Source organism: Oncorhynchus mykiss, chromosome 29, assembly GCF_057628025.1.
Source record: "Oncorhynchus mykiss isolate SJ-2025 chromosome 29, ASM5762802v1, whole genome shotgun sequence".
In the NCBI taxonomy this organism is placed as follows: domain Eukaryota; kingdom Metazoa; phylum Chordata; class Actinopteri; order Salmoniformes; family Salmonidae; genus Oncorhynchus; species Oncorhynchus mykiss.
This window is the reverse complement of record NC_143050.1, coordinates 24,187,907-24,205,556: the sequence shown is the minus strand read 5'-3', so window position 1 is coordinate 24,205,556 and position 17,650 is coordinate 24,187,907. Positions and strand designations below refer to the sequence as shown.

The window sequence follows — 17,650 nt, the reverse complement described above, 5'->3', positions numbered from 1 at the left end:
TTACCAGCCCTGGTAGCACAATCGATATGCTGATAGAATTTAGGGAGTGTTGTTTTCAGATTAGCCTTGTTAAAATCCTCAGCTACAATGAATGCAGCCTCAGGATATGTGGTTTCCAGTTTGCATAGAGTCAAATAAAGTTGGTTCAGGGCCATCGATGTGTCTGCTTGGGGTGGAATATATACGACTGTGATTATAATCTAAGAGAATTCCCTTGGTAGATAATGCGGTCGACATTTGATTGTGAGGAATTCTAAGTCAGGTGAACAGAAGGACTTGAGTTCCTGTATGTTGTTATGATCACACCATGTCTCGTTAATCATAAGGCATACCCACCCGCCCCTCTTCTTACCAGAAAGATGCTTGTTTCTGTCGGCGAGATGCGTGAAGAAACCAGCTGGCTGCACCCACTCCGATAGTGTCTCTCGAGTGAGCCATGTTTCCGGTTGGTTTGTAGGGCACCTTTCATTTATTTGGCGTGGCCTACGGCCAAACAGTAGCCTGTGTAAAGTTGGGTTAATAAACCGTCAATTCGTAAACTCAAGCCTCAGTCTGGACACTTGTTCCTTTATGATCTAGTCAGGTCATTACATTGGTTTTAGTTGTAAAAATGTTAAAAGTTAGCCAGCTAGGTAGCTGACTTCTGTGGCTAGCTACTGTAGGTGAGAACGGGGGTTGAAAATGCTTTGAGGGAATCCGAAAGTGAAGTTGGAGGTAGGGGACGATTATGGCCAAGAAGGTGCGTGTGCATGGACGTCGGAGGATCTGGCTGTGGTGATCGCCAGGGCATCGGAGCCCAGAGGCCGCTTGAGGGAGGACGTTAGAGTGATGGCGGCTGAAGCGGGCATGAGTCCTTCGTAGACTGTGTTTGGCACGGATTCAGGTGGGCGGACCGAAGGGGTGACGTCGACGCGGCGGGACGAGGAATCTGGGGCTCATGATGTAAACAAACATGGCGGCGCCCCAGTTCCTGGCTGCGTCCGTATCAGTTAAGACCCCGAAGTATTCCGGTAAGGCGGATTGGGAAGCTTTTCATGCCAAGTTTGAACTGTTAGCTCATTTTAGGAGGGGGTCGGATGAAGAAAGGGCACTGCAGTTGGCTTTATGCCTCACGGATGATGCTCTGCTTTAGTGGGAGCACTGAGGAGGCGCTATGGACAGTGTGTACAGCCCGGGCTACTGTGCTCCAAACTGAGTAATAGACACAGGCAGCCTGGAGAGCCTCTACGGGTGCTAGCTAATGACATTGAGAGCCTGTCTCGGCGGGCATATGCTCACATGCCCCCCTCCGTGCAGAGCGAGCTAGCACGGGACCAGTTCATACAGGCGCTCTCTCCTACGGAGCTGCGCATACAGATCCAGCTGGCTCATCCTGAGTCATTGCAGATAGCATTGGAGATGGCTTTGGAGAGGGAGCTGGTGTGGGCTGGGGCTTCAGCTGTGGCTTTTGTAGGGGTTCAGGGAGACAGACCCTCTGTGCGGGCTGTGGGGCAGAGCAGCACAGAGCCGGAAAAGCCTGCATGGGTGGCTGAAATGACAGAACTCATTCGTGCTGTGTCGCTAAAGGCGACACGAAACGCACGCCCTGATCCCAGGGTCTGCTGGGGTTGTAGCCAGCCAGGCCATCTGCGCCGGGATTGCCCCATGTTCCCTAGAGCTCAGGGAAACGGCTCGGGGTCTGCATAGACCGGGTAGTGCGGACCCCTGGCTTTCTTTCCCAACCACCATCTTCTTCGGGAGGAGCCAACCGGCACAGACAGGGAAGCAAGGCTCCACTTCCCCCAGAAGAAGACAAGGGCAAGCGGCTGGAGCCTGTTGTTGTGGTGGGCCGAACCTGTGTTGGGGACTTTTGTCATGTCCCTGTCACTGTGGAGGGGGTGCCCTGCTCTGCCCTGGTGGACACTGGGTCCACAGTAACTCTGGTGAGGCCGGATATTGTGCCAGGTTGGACTCAGTGTGAGCCCACAACTGTGCAGCTCCGTACAGTCACAGGTGAGCTGGTACTCATGAAAGGGCTCTGACAGTAGGGTGCAGGTCTGTGCATCATCCTGTGTGGGTGGCGGCTGTGCAGGACCCTTGTATCCTGGGATTGGACTTTCTTAGGAGCACAGGCTGCCAGTTAGACCTAAATGGGGGCACACTGAGCTTCCAGGGAGGGCCGGCAGTCACCAAATAAATCAAATCAAATCAAATTTTATTTGTCACATACACATGGTTAGCAGATGTTAATGCGAGTGTAGCGAAATGCTTGTGCTTCTAGTTCCGACAATGCAGTAATAACAAGTAATCTAACTAACAATTCCAAAACTACTGTCTTGTACACAGTGTAAGGGGATAAAGAATATGTACATAAGGATATATGAATGAGTGATTGTACAGAGCAGCATAGGCAAGATACAGTAGATGGTATCGAGTACAGTATGTACAAATGAGATGAGTATGTAAACAAAGTGGCATAGTTTAAAGTGGCTAGTGATACATGTATTACATAAGGATACAGTCGATGATATAGAGTACAGTATATATGTATGCATATGAGATGAATAATGTAGGGTAAGTAACATTATATAAGGTAGCATTGTTTAAAGTGGCTAGTGATATATTTACATCATTTCCCATCAATTCCCATTATTAAAGTGGCTGGAGTTGAGTCAGTGTCAGTGTGTTGGCAGCAGCCACTCAATGTTAGTGGTGGCTGTTTAACAGTCTGATGGCCTTGAGATAGAAGCTGTTTTTCAGTCTCTCGGTCCCAGCTTTGATGCACCTGTACTGACCTCGCCTTCTGGATGATAGCGGGGTGAACAGGCAGTGGCTCGGGTGGTTGATGTCCTTGATGATCTTTATGGCCTTCCTGTGACATCGGGTGGTGTAGGTGTCCTGGAGGGCAGGTAGTTTGCCCCCGGTGATGTGTTGTGCAGACCTCACTACCCTCTGGAGAGCCTTACGGTTGAGGGCGGTGCAGTTGCCATACCAGGCGGTGATACAGCCCGCCAGGATGCTCTCGATTGTGCATCTGTAGAAGTTTGTGAGTGCTTTTGGTGACAAGCCGAATTTCTTCAGCCTCCTGAGGTTGAAGAGGCGCTGCTGCGCCTTCTTCACGATGCTGTCTGTGTGAGTGGACCAATTCAGTTTGTCTGTGATGTGTATGCCGAGGAACTTAAAACTTGCTACCCTCTCCACTACTGTTCCATCGATGTGGATAGGGGGGTGTTCCCTCTGCTGTTTCCTGAAGTCCACAATCATCTCCTTAGTTTTGTTGACGTTGAGTGTGAGGTTATTTTCCTGACACCACACTCCGAGGGCCCTCACCTCTTCCCTGTAGGCCGTCTCGTCGTTGTTGGTAATCAAGCCTACCACTGTTGTGTCGTCCGCAAACTTGATGATTGAGTTGGAGGCGTGCGTGGCCACGCAGTCGTGGGTGAACAGGGAGTACAGGAGAGGGCTCAGAACGCACCCTTGTGGGGCCCCAGTGTTGAGGATCAGCGGGGAGGAGATGTTGTTGCCTACCCTCACCACCTGGGGGCGGCCCGTCAGGAAGTCCAGTACCCAGTTGCACAGGGCGGGGTCGAGACCCAGGGTCTCGAGCTTGATGACGAGCTTGGAGGGTACTATGGTGTTGAATGCCGAGCTGTAGTCGATGAACAGCATTCTCACATAGGTATTCCTCTTGTCCAGATGGGTTAGGGCAGTGTGCAGTGTGGTTGAGATTGCATCTTCTGTGGACCTATTTGGGCGGTAAGCAAATTGGAGTGGGTCTAGGGTGTCAGGTAGGGTGGAGGTGATATGGTCCTTGACTAGTCTCTCAAAGCACTTCATGATGACGGATGTGAGTGCTACGGGGCGGTAGTCGTTTAGCTCAGTTACCTTAGCTTTCTTGGGAACAGGAACAATGGTGGCCCTCTTGAAGCATGTGGGAACAGCAGACTGGGATAGGGATTGATTGAATATGTCCGTAAACACACCAGCCAGCTGGTCTGCGCATGCTCTGAGGGCGCGCCTGGGGATGCCGTCTGGGCCTGCAGCCTTGCGAGGGTTAACACGTTTAAATGTCTTACTCACCTCGGCTGCAGTGAAGGAGAGACCGCATGTTTTCGTTGCAGGCCGTGTCAGTGGCACTGTATTGTCCTCAAAGCGGGCAAAAAAGTTATTTAGTCTGCCTGGGAGCAAGACATCCTGGTCCGTGACTGGGCTGGATTTCTTCCTGTAGTCCGTGATTGACTGTAGACCCTGCCACATGCCTCTTGTGTCTGAGCCGTTGAATTGAGATTCTACTTTGTCTCTGTACTGGCGCTTAGCTTGTTTGATAGCCTTGCGGAGGGAATAGCTGCACTGTTTGTATTCAGTCATGTTACCAGACACCTTGCCCTGATTAAAAGCAGTGGTTCGCGCTTTCAGTTTCACACGAATGCTGCCATCAATCCACGGTTTCTGGTTAGGGAATGTTTTAATCGTTGCTATGGGAACGGCATCTTCAACGCACGTTCTAATGAACTCGCACACCGAATCAGCGTATTCGTCAATGTTGTTATCTGACGCAATACGAAACATCTCCCAGTCCACGTGATGGAAGCAGTCTTGGAGTGTGGAGTCAGCTTGGTCGGACCAGCGTTGGACAGACCTCAGCGTGGGAGCCTCTTGTTTTAGTTTCTGTCTGTAGGCAGGGATCAACAAAATGGAGTCGTGGTCAGCTTTTCCGAAAGGGGGGCGGGGCAGGGCCTTATATGCGTCGCGGAAGTTAGAGTAACAATGATCCAAGGTCTTTCCACCCCTGGTTGCGCAATCGATATGCTGATAAAATTTAGGGAGTCTTGTTTTCAGATTAGCCTTGTTAAAATCCCCAGCTACAATGAATGCAGCCTCCGGATAAATCGTTTCCAGTTTGCAGAGAGTTAAATAAAGTTTGTTCAGAGCCATCGATGTGTCTGCTTGGGGGGGGATATATACGGCTGTGATTATAATCAAAGAGAATTCTCTTGGTAGATAATGCGGTCTACATTTGATTGTGAGGAATTCTAAATCAGGTGAACAGAAGGATTTGAGTTCCTGTATGTTTCTTTCATCACACCATGTCACGTTGGCCATGAGGCATACGCCCCCGCCCCTCTTCTTACCAGAAAGATGTTTGTTTCTGTCAGCGCGATGCGTGGAGAAACCTATTGTCTGCACCGCTTCGGATAGAGTCTCTCCAGTGAGCCATGGCCCCCCCTAATGTCACATTCACTCAACCCAACAAACCCTTTACTCCAACACTTCAAGCAGCACAGACTCATGGCTGCCTCCCCCTCCCCCACATCTGTGTGTGACTTTTCCCCAGCCCCCCTGTCACCTACGGCTGTGTGTTACATTCCCCCAGCTACCTCCACGACACATCTCTCCGTGACTCTGGGTTGCGCCCCCCCCAGCCCAGCTACCCCAGATGGGAGAGGAGAGGACACTGTGTTGGTCCTGACCCCGAGCAGCAGGAACGGTTGTGGCATTTGCTGTTTGAATTCAGAGAGTGAGGAAGAGGTGGGTCAGACTCATCTGGTGCAGCATGAGATTGACACAGGTGATGCTCGACCCATCAAGATGCGTCCCCGCCGTATCCCGCTGGCACGCCAGGAGGCGGCAGACAAGGCTGTATTGGAGATGCAGCGGGCAGACTTCATCAAGCCCTCAGACAGCCCCTGGGCGGCGCCAGTCGTCATGGTTCCTAAGAAGAGGGACAAGCTGAGGTTCTGTGCGGACTACAGGCGGCTGAATGAGGTAACCAGGAAGGGCTCATACCCCATACCACGTATCGATGAGTCGCTGGACCTGGTTAGGGGTCCGCCTGGTTCTCCTCACTAGACCTACGCAGTGGCTATTGGCAGGTGCCCCTCTCCACAGAGGCCAGAGCCAAAACTGCGTTCTCCACTGACAGAGGACACTGGCAGTTCAAGGTCCTGTGCTTCGGCCTGTGCAACGCTCCAGCTACTTTTGAGCGTTTGATAGACAGGGTGCTGGATGGCATCCCCCAACAGCAGTGTCTGGATACCTTGATGACATCCTGGCCCATGGCTGCTCCTTCCAGTCAGCCCTGGTGGCGCTTCGGCGTGTGCTGGAGCGGGTGGCTGCCGCAGGTCTGAAGCTCCGCCCTGAGAAGTGCCACTTCATGAGGAGAGAGGCCACAGAGTGGGGAAGGAGGGGATCAGCACCATGGAGGACAAGGTGGGGGCTGTCAGAGACTGGCCCACGCCCACCGACCAGCGTCAGCTGAAGAGCTTCCTGGCCTGGCCTCGTACTACAGGAGGTTTGTACGGGGCTTCTCAAGCGTCGCTGCTCCCCTGAACCACCTGCTGCCGAAGGACAAGGCCTTCACTTGGACAGTGGAGTGTGACGAAGCCTTCAACACCCTCAAATGTGCACTGATCGAGGCCCCCGTGCTCACCTTGCCCTTTATCCTGGACACAGACGCGAGCAATGAGTGGGGTGGGGTGCTGGGTGGGGTGCTGGCCCAGGTGGGGCCAGAGGGGGAGAGAGTGGTGGCGTACTTCAGCAAAACATTTGACAAACATGAGCGCCGCTACTGTGTCACCCGGCGGGAGCTCTTGGCCTTTGTGGCTTCCGTCAAACACTTCAAGTACTACCTGGGTGGCCTGCCCTTTACTGTAAGGACTGACCACTCTGCTCTCCAGTGGCTCATGTCTTTCAGAGAGCCACAGCGGCAGGTGGCTCACTGGTTGGAGGAGCTTCAGCCGTATGACTTCACAGTGGTGCACAGGGCAGGGGCACACCACTCCAACGCCGATGCCATGTCCCGTCGGCCCTGTACTGCAGACGGCTGCCGTCACTGTGAGCAGAGAGAGCTGTGTGTAGAGGAGGGGGTCTGTGCCACAGTGTGTCGGTCGTGCGGGCCTGTCTGCTGCGAGCTGTAGACTATCGACGTGGCTGAATGGGACGGGACACAGACCTACAGCCAGTGCTACAGTGGGTAGAGGCGCAGGTGAGGCCACCATGGGAAGAAGTGACAGAGGTGAGGTACAGTTACCTGCTACCTCTTATCGCCACGGCGATTGAGTCAATGCACGGGGCGCGCTTCTTTACAAAACTGGATCTCAGGAGCGCATACCACGTGGTGCCTATACCATGTGGGGCGTATCCGGGAGGGAAACGAGTGGAAGACGGCGTTTAGTACCACCTCAGGGCATTATGAGTACCTCGTCATGCCGTACGGTTTGATGAATGCTCCATCAGTCTTCCAATCCTTTATAGACGAGAATTTCCGGGACCTGCACAGGCAGGGTGTAGTGGTGTATATCGATGACATTCTGATATACTCCGCTACATGTGGCAAGCATGTGTCTTTGGTGCGCAAGGTACTTGGACAACTTTTGGAGCATGACCTGTACGTAAAGGCTGAGAAATACCTGTTCTTTCAGCAAGCTGTCTCCTTCCTAGGGTATCGCATTTCCACATTAGGGGTGGAGATGGACAGTGACCGCATTTCAGCCGTGCGAAATTGGCCGACTCCCACCACGGTAAAGGAGGTGCAGCGATTTTTGGGGTTTGCCAATTACTACCGGAGATTTATCCGCGGTTTCGGTCAGGTGACTGCTCCCATTACATCACTGCTGAAGGGGGGTCCTGTACATCTGCAGTGGTCAGTTGAGGCGTACAGGGCTTTTGGGCAACTAAGGGCTCTGTTTACCTCGGCGCCCGTGCTGGCCCATCCGGATCCCTCTTTGGCGTTCATAGTGGAGGTGGATGCGTCCGAGGCTGGGATAGGAGCGGTGTTCTCTCAGCGCTCAGGTACACCACCGAAGCTCCGCCTCTGTGCCTTCTTCTCAGCCCGGCGGAGCAAAACTATGACGTGGGGGACCGGGAGCTGTTGACGGTAGTCAAGGCCTTGAATGCGTGGAGACATTGGCTTGAGGGGGCGTGTAGGGGCTTGAGGGGGCGTCCTTTTCTCATCTGGACTGACCACCGCAATCTGGAGTACATCCGGGCAGCGAGGAGACTGAACCCCCACCCAAGGTGGGCCATGTTTTTCACCCTTTCGTACAGACCAGGTTCCCAGAACGTTAAGGCAGACGCACTGTCCTGGCAGTATGACACAGAGAAGCGGCCCATGGATCCCACTCCCATACTCCCCGCCTCTTGCTTGGTGGCGCCGGTAGTGTGGGAGCTGGACGCGGACATTGAGCAGGCGTCACGTGCAGAGCCCTCTCCTCCTCAGTGTCCAGCTGGGCGTCTGTACGTACTGTCTGCTGTCCGTGACCGGCTGATCTATTGGGCCAACACGTCACCCTCCTCTGGTCATCCTGGGATCGGTTGGACGGTGCACTGTCTTAGTGCGAAGTACTGGGGGCCCACTTTGGCTAAGGATGTGAGGGTTTATGTTTCCTCCTGCTCGGTGTGCGCCCAGTGTAAGGCTCCTAGGCACCTGCCCATAGGTAAGCTACAACCCTTACCCGTTCCACAACGGCCGTGGTCGCACCTGTCGGTGGATTTCATAACTGACCTTCCACCACGATCCTGGTCGTTGTGGATAATTTTTCTAAGTCCTGTCGTCTCCTCCCTTTGCCCGGTCTCCCTACGGCCCTACAGACTGCGGGGTGCCTGAGGATATAGTGTCTGATCGGAGCCTCGCGTCAATGTGGTGGTACTGTCACGATGTCTGCCGAAGTCGTTCCTCTCCTTGTTCAGACGGTGTTCAGCGGTCGACGTCACCGGTCTTCTAGCCATCACTGATCTATTTTTCATGTTCCATTTGTTTTGTTTTGTCTTCACACTCACCTGGTTTCAATTCCCTAATTACATGTTGTATATGTTCCCTCTGTTTCCCCCATGTCCTTGTCGGGAATTGTTTATTTGTAAGTACTCGTGCTATGTGTTACTGTGGCGCTACGGGTTTTGTACCCATGTGTCCTCAGAGCATGCGCAGACCAGCTGGCTGGTGTGTTTACGGACATATTCAATGAATCCTTATCCCAGTCTAAATGACTACCGCCACGTAGCACTCACTTCCGTCATCATGAAGTGCTTTGAGAGACTAGTCAAGGACCAAATCACCTCCACCCTACCTGACACCCTAGACCCACTCCAATTTGCTTACTGCCCCAATAGGTCCACAGACGACGCAATCGCAATCACACTGCACACTGCCCTAACCCATCTGGACAAGAGGAATACCTATGTAAGAATGGTGTTCGTCGATTATAGCTCAGCATTTAACACCATAGTACCCTCCAAACTCGTCATTAAGGTCAAGACCCTGGGTCTGGACCCCGCCCTGTGCAACTGGGTACTGAACTTCCTGATGGGCCGCCCCCAGGTGGTGAGGGTAGGTAACAACATCTCCACCCCGCTGATCCTCAACACTGGGGCCCCACAAAGGTGCGTTCTCAGCCCTCTCCTGTACTCCCTGTTCAACCACGACTGCGTGGCCATGCACGCCTCCAACTCAATCATCAAGTTTGCAGACGACACTACAGTGGTAGGCTTGATTACCAACAACGACGAGACGGCCTACAGGGAGCAGGTGAGGGCCCTCGGAGTGTGGTGTCAGGAGAATAACCGCACACTCAATGTCAACAAAACAAAGGAGATGATCGTGGAAACAGCAGAGGGAGCAGCCCCCTATCCACATTGACGGGAGAGTAGTGGAGAGGGTGGAAAGTTTTAAGTTTCTCGGCATACACATCACGGACAAACTGAAATGGTCCACCCACACAGACAGCGTGGTGAAGAAGGCGCAGCAGCGCCTCGTCAAGGACAACAACCACCCGAGCTACTGCCCTATCACCCGCTACCAGACAGCGAGGTCAGTACAGGTGCATCAAAGCTGGGACCGAGAGACTGAAAAACAGCTTCTATATCAAGGCCATCAGACTGTTAATTCTTGGAACTCCCTCTCCCGGATCCGGGAGAATTGTCATCAACTAACACTAATTAGCATAACGCAACGGACAAAAAATATTACTAGAAAATATTCATATTCATGAAACCACAAGTGAAATATATTGAAACACAGCTTAGCCTTTTGTTAATCACCCTGTCATCTCAGATTTTGAAATTATGCTTTACAGCCAAAGCAAGACAAGCATTTTTGTAAGTTCATCGATAGCCTAGCATAGCATTATGCCTAGCTAGCAGCAGGCAGCTTGGTCACGAAAATCAGAAAAGCAATCAAATTAAATCGTTTACCTTTGATGAGCTTTGGATGTTTTCACTCACAAGACTCCCAGTGAGACAGCAAATGTAATTTTGTCCCATAAAGATTATTTTTATAGCCGAAATACCTCCAGTACTTCACGTTTGGTTGAGAAATCCAACGGTCACGACAACGCCGAAAAATATTCCAAATTAGATCCATAATATTGACAGAAACATGGCAAACGTTTTTTATAATCAATCCTCAAGGTGTTTTTCAAATATCTATTCGATAATATATCAACCGGGACAGGTGGCTTCTTAGTAAGAAAGAGAGAAACAATGGTCCCATTTGTCTATTACGCACAAATCACTCTGAGAGCCTCCAGCTGACCACTGACGCAATGTCGTCGTTCAGGCTCATTTTTCAAAATAAAAGCCTGAAACTATGTATTGGGACACGAGACACATTAGGGAAGCCATAGAAAAAGGAGTCTGGTTGATATCCCATTTACTGCCCAATAGGGATGCATAGGAACGCAGAGCTTTCTAAATAAGAGTCCCTTCCTGATTGGATTTTTCTCAGGCTTTTGCCTGCAATATCAGTTCTGTTATACTCACAGACAATATGTTTACAGTTTTGGAAACTTTAGAGTGTTTTCTATCCTATGCTGTCAATTATATGCATATTCTAGCATTTTCCAAAAATGAAAATAGTGCCCCCTAGTTCCAAGAGGTTAAACAGCCATCACTAACATTGAGTGGCTGCTGCCAACATACTGACTCAACTCTAGCCACTTTAATAATGGAAAAATTGATATAATAAATGTATCGCTAGCCACTTTAAACAATGCCACTAATGTTTACAAACCCTACATTACTCATCTCATATGTACAGTATATACTGTACTCTATACCATATACTGCATCTTGACTATGCCGTTCGGCCATCACTCATTCATATATTTTTATGTACATATTCTTATTCATTCCTTTACACTTGTTTGTATAAGGTAGTTATTGTGAAATTGTTAGGTTAGATTACTTGTAAGATATTACTGCATGGTTGGAACTAGAAGCACAAGTATTTCGCTACACTCGCATTAACATCTGCTAACCATGTGTATGTGACAAATAACGATTTGATTTGAGGAAACTATCTGGGAAAGACACTCGAAAATTGCTTGTGCCGCTTGTAAAAAAATAAATAAAAATGAATGTCTGCGTCGCCGCTGAGCTCTCAAATGCCGTGTCAGGCTCTCACTCTATGAACATCCACTGTTATCCAGATTCCTTGGGACGTCCTTACCCTGAACCCTAAACTAACACTAAACTTAACAATTTTACATTTACACTTGATAGAGGTAGGGACATGCCAAGGATCCCGAAAAGCAAGGACCCTCTGGAAAGCTTATGAACTCCTCTATTCGACTGAAAGCTGGGGACACAACTTTTATTGGTTGTCTGATGTAGGCTACTGGGAACTGGTAACAACACAGTCTGTGATTGACTAACAACATTTAGATATGTATACAGCGAGATAAGATAAAATAGCATGCCATGAGGTGTTGAAGGAAAGACAGATTACCTATAGATTGGACACAATCTTTTCTAGGCCATTAGCAATAACAGGAAATACACAAGCCGTAGGCTACACTCGGAGGCTACTTCGGTATGTCGGCTTACACGGGAAAAACTGTACGTTTCTAACATTTATGTTTGAGATTTAATTAGTATAAATATAAACTATGCACCTTATGACTTTCATTAACACACAGGCGTCGCGCAGATGTTAGTAAGGCAGCCACACTGTGGTACGGTTGCCTAGGCTTAACGCAGACGTTAGTAAGGCAGCCACACGGTGGCACGGTTGCCTAGGCTTTATTAAGTCTCTTATCACCCCCCATACAGTAGATGGTGGTCTCAGAGCCATGCAGCTACGTCACAATGGGTTGCCGGACTATCACGTCTCTACATTTGTGGATTTTTATTTAAAGGTATTTTATCAAGGTAATTCTGAGACCAAGGTCTATTTTACAGATGAGCCCTGAATTACAGAAAATGCAAATGCAAAATGCAAGCAGAAAGAATAAACATCATAAAAAAACAAACACTTGCTAAATCGTAATAAGGTTCTCAATCAACTTTCTGAATTACATTAGAGACACCAGAACATCACATTTTAGAACGTTTTGAAGATTGTTCCACAAATAAGGTGCAAGAAAACAAAAAGCTGATTTACCTAACTCAGTAGAGACCAAAGGAGTTTCTAGAGTTAACCATCCCTGAGACCAGGTGTGGTAACTCGTATGTGTAGTGATGATGTTTGGTACAGTGGGACTTTTTGTAAAAGGGCTATATAATTTAAAAGATAGCAATGTATCAACCTACGTGACATTGAAGAGGGCCAACCAACTTTCTGGTAGAGAATCCAGTAATGATTACTAAAATTGTTGCCCGTCATAAAGCGCAGTGCTCTTTGATAAACTGCATCTGACAGCTTTAATGAAGTGGCAGCTGCGTTCATATAGATGTCACCATAGTCTAGGACATATAGGAACTTAAACTGCATCTGACAGCTTTAATGAAGTGGCAGCTGCGAACATATAGATGTCGCTATAGTCTAGGACTGATAGGAATTGAAACTGAATAATCTGCTTTCTACTATTTAGCGAGAGGCAGGACATATTTCTATAGAAGAGACTCATCAATATGCTTTTTAAAAGACAGCTTTTCATCTATCCAGATGCCCAGATATTTGTTAGCAGGGACACGATCAATATGGACACCATCCAAAGTACACATGCTTATATCATCAGACTTATTTTGATGCGCTCTAGAGAACAACATAGTTTTATCTGTATTCAGTACTAATTCCAGGTCAAGAAAGTTTTTCTGTAATACAATGACGGCAGACTGTAGTTGAGATAGAGCCTGGTCAACCATGGGGGCAATAGTATACACAACAGTATCATCGGCATAAAAGTGCAGGTTACAATTTTTTACAGACAAGTCGATATTGTTAATGTAAACAGTAAAAAGTACAGGACCCATTAAGTACAGGACCCATCCCTGCGGGACACATTTTGTAATATCCAGGAAACCTGATTCAACACCATCAGTAGATATATAGTACTGTACATTGAGTTCTATCTGTCAAGTAAATTGTTTTACCTTTTACATACAGCCTGGTCTAGGCCAATTGGGGGAAGCCTCTGAATTAGCAGTGAGTGATCCGTATCGAAAGCCTTTGGCAGGTCAATGAAGAGGGGAGCACAATGTTGTCTTTTATCCATACAATTAACCACATAATTTATAACTAGGGATGCAGCAGAGATAGTGCTAAGACCTGGTCTAAAACCCGACTCATGTACATTTCAAAGAAAATAAAGCTCTTAGCTGGGAATTAATCAAGGAATCTAATATTTTAGCTAGGCAAGAAAGTTTACAAATAGGCTGATTTTTGTATTATTTAAATCAGGGCCTCCTGAGTGGTGCAGCTGTCTAAGGCACTGCAAGTAGTGCTAACTGTGTCACTATAGATCCTGGTTCGATTCCAGGCTGTGTTGCAACCGCCCGCAACCGGGAGACCCATGAGGTGGCGCACAATTGGCCCAGCGTCGTCCGGGTTAGGGGAGGGTTTGGCCAGCCGGGATGTCCTTGTCCTATCGCGCTCTAACAACTCCTGTGGCGGGCCAGGCGCATGCACGCTGACACGGTCGCCAGGTGTACGGTGTTTCCTCCGACATATTGGTGTGGCTGGCTTCCAGGTTAAGCGAGCAATGTGTCAAGAAGCAGTGCGGTTTGGCATGTTTTGGAGGATGCAGGGCTCTCAACATTCGCCTATACCCGAGTCCATATGGGAGTTGCAGCGATGGACAAGACTAACTACCAATTGGATATCACGAAAAAAGGGGTAAACATTTTTTTTTAAACGAAATTGGGGAGAAAAAGGGGTAAACATTTTGATATCCAATTGGTAGTTACAGTCTTGTCCCATCGCTGCAACTATATATATATATATATATATATATATATATATATATATAGTTGCAGCGATATAACTGTATATATATACAGTTGAAGTCGGAAGTTTACATACAGTTAGGTTGTTGTCATAAAAAACTTGTTTTTCAACCACTCCACAAAAGTCTTGTTAACAAACTATAGTTTTGGCAAGTCGTTTAGGACATCTACTTTGCGCATGAAACAAGTAATTTTTCCAACAATTATTTACAGATTATTTCACTTATAATTCAGTGGGTCAGAAGTTTACATACACTTAGTTGACTGTGCCTTTAAACAACTTGGAAAATTGCGAAAAATGATGTCATGGCTTTAGAAGCTTCTGATAGGCTAATTGACATCATTTGAGTCAATTGGAGGTGTACCTGTGGATGTATTTCAAGGCCTACCTTCAAACTCAGTGCCTCTTTGCTTGACATCATGGGAAAATCAAAAGAAATCAGAAAAAAATGTGTGGTGCACAGGGTGGCAGCATCATGTTGTGGGGGTGCTTTGCTGCAGGAGGGACTGGTGCACTGGGAATGTGATGAAATAAATAAAAGCTGAAATAAATAATTCTCTCTACTATTATTCTGACATTTCACATTCATAAAGTAAAGTGGTGATCCTAACTGACCTAAGACAGGGGATTTTTACTAGTATTAAATGTCAGGAATTGTGTGTGTGTGTATGTATATATTTAGATCACAAGGGTCACCACCTTTGTTAAGTGGGAGTACATGGGCCACCTTCAAACCTTGGGAATAGTCCCAGATATAATCTTTACGTAAAAAATATGAGTTAATGATTCAGAAAACGGGAGCGAGAGCTGCAGCAAAAATGGATCAAGCATGTCAGCTCCAGTGGATTTTTGAAAATGAAAACAAAGACTTACTAGAAGTTAACTGGTTAAACGTTGAGTCAGCTAGAGGCTGGCAAAGGGAAGAGCATTCGATTGACTACACCACCACATTATGCTTGAGTGTTTGATCTGTAGGCAGCCTAATCACCTCAGCCCATCAGTTCACCAGGCGTAGTATGATAATGGTTAGTATTAGCACTGTATGGTTGTAGACCAGCTCTTCATGGTATTGTTATGTTCCAGGATTGTGGAGACTCTCCGGCCATCAGCCTATCAGACCTGAGGACACTGAATGATAGCGACCTGGCAGCAGAGCTCACCAACGCACTGAGACGGTAAAAAACCCAACGCACTATGTGTGCGTGTGTATCTCTGTGTGGATGTCTGTCTATCTGCTATGTGTTCCTGACTCATCCCGTGTGTGTGTGTCTCAGGGAGAAGAAGCTAAAGGGGCGTGTCCAGGAGCTAGTGGCAGCGCTGGAAAGACTAACCAAGAGTAGTGAGGTCCGCCACCAGCAGAGTGCCGAGTTCGTCAACGATCTGAAACGGGCAAACAGGTAACCATAGTAACACTCACAGGAAAACAGGTAACCATAGTAACACTCAGACGAAATATTTTTTGTGATTAAAAGTGAAAATGTTTGTAGAAAATACATTTGGCTTTATTGTGTGTATGTGTGTGGGGGGGGGGGGTTGTATATGGCTACCCATATACAGTGGAGCAAAAAAGTATTTAGGCAGCCACCAATTGTGCAAGTTCTCCCACTTAAAAAGATGAGAGATTTTTGTTATTGACCAAATACTTATTTTCCACCATAATTTGCAAATAAATTCATTAAAAATCCTACAATGTGATTTTTGGGATTTTTTTTTCTCATTTTGTCTGTCATAGTTGAAGTGTACCTATGATGAAAATTACAGGCAAGTGGGACAACTTGCACAATTGGTGGCTGACTAAATACTTTTTTGCCCCACTGTATAAAGAAGATGTATTCATTCAACAATCCAATGAGTTTATTGGAGCTATTGTTGGGATTCTGATCTTTTATAACAGTAGTTGGCTTGCATTTTAATACAGGGGTTGCCATCTAGTGGGAAATGGGTGAATTAATGCACTATTCTTTATGGATAGCACAAACACAATTCTCCTCTTAAACACATTGACGCTTAGTTGCTACATCTAACCATTTTATATTTTACTTCAACCCCTTAGTACCTCTGTGACTTGACTCACCACATCAAAACTGAAGTCAATTCATCTGTCTGCATTTTCCTGTCTAGCTATTTGACTCTGTCTCTCCTCTCTAACCTGTCTCTCTCTCTCTCTTCTCTCTTTCCTCTGTCCAGTAACCTGGTGGCTGCGTATGAGAAGGCCAAGAAAAAGCACCAGGGTAAGCTGAAAAAGCTGGAGGCGCAGATGATGGCCATGGTGGAGCGCCACGAGACACAGGTTCGCATGCTCAAACAACGCATCGCCCTGCTGGAGGAGGAAAACTCACGGCCACACACCAATGAGACCTCCCTATGAGAACTGATGAGACATCTCTATCAGAACTCACAAGGCATCACTATGAGAACTCACCAGACGTTGCTTCAGAAACTCACCAGACGTCGCTTCAGAAACTCACCAGACGTCGCTTCAGAAACTCACCAGACATCGCTATGAGAACTCACGAGAACTCATCGCAATGAGAGACATCACAATGAGAGACACATCACTGTGAGAACTTGCAGCCAAAACTCACAGCGCCACACCAACAGGACCTCCGGGTGAGCAACGCAAGGAGACTTCATGTCCACATTATTATATGAAACATCATTACGAGCATCGGTTAGAGGAGGGGACAAGGGAATGGCTGGTGTGTGTGTGTGCTGAGAATGTAAGCTTTCCCTACCAACCCATAGACACCCTGCAGTCCTATTCGGCACATACACGTGGGGAGGAAATTCTGCGGTGATAGCTGCAAGTTCATTGGCCAGCAGATGGACAGGTAAAACTGCCAGGACCAATTAGAGTTGACGCTACAAATGACAGCTTTCAATCATATCTGCAGAACGACACATTTTGTTTACCACAGAAACCGGTAGAGGAAAAGTGTCATTTTATATTTTTTGAGAGGAGCACTATAAGTAAGCAATAAGGCACCTCAGGGGTTTGGGGAATATGGACAACATACCACGGCTAAAGGCTGTTCTTATGCACGACGCATCGTGGAGTGCCTGGATACAGCCCTTAGATGTGGCATATTGGCCATATACCACAAACCCCTGAGGTGCCTTATTGCTATTATAAACTGGTTACCAACGTAATTAGAGCTGTAAAAATATTTTTTGTTTATATACCACAGCTGTCAGCCAATCAGCATTCAGGGCTCTAACCACCCAGTTTATAATATAAACTAACTATCCTTACTGGCAAATGATTAACTATTATCTCCCAGTTTATTTCAAATGTTAGCTTTGATTTGGTAGCCTTTTTGTTATTTCAAGGTTTGACTGCAAATTTTTAAATTTAAAGTTAAGTTTAAGTTTAAAGCAGAGATCCAGATTATTCATTTAGTCATCCCCTTCATGGACACAGATTTGTTGCACACACACAAACATCCTCCCCGGCCAAAGCACTTAACACCACATTGCCTTGTTGAGGACTCTTTGTTTTTCTGCAAGACT

At 47.6% G+C, this 17,650-nt stretch overlaps 1 protein-coding gene across 5 annotated transcripts in view; it reads left to right on the top strand.

The window, feature by feature from the left end:
* LOC110509842 (MCC regulator of WNT signaling pathway) overlaps window positions 1-17,485 on the top strand; it is a 149,710-nt gene extending 132,225 nt beyond the window's left edge. For all 5 annotated transcript variants that reach the window (XM_036967258.2, XM_036967259.2, XM_036967262.2 and 2 more), the window contains 3 exons: window positions 15,224-15,315; window positions 15,415-15,537; window positions 16,328-17,485. In XM_036967258.2, coding sequence (XP_036823153.1) covers window positions 15,224-15,315; window positions 15,415-15,537; window positions 16,328-16,508 — 396 coding nt within the window. In that variant the 3' untranslated portion in view covers window positions 16,509-17,485. The remainder of the gene's footprint in view (window positions 1-15,223; window positions 15,316-15,414; window positions 15,538-16,327) is intronic.
* Window positions 17,486-17,650: the final 165 nt, after the last annotated feature.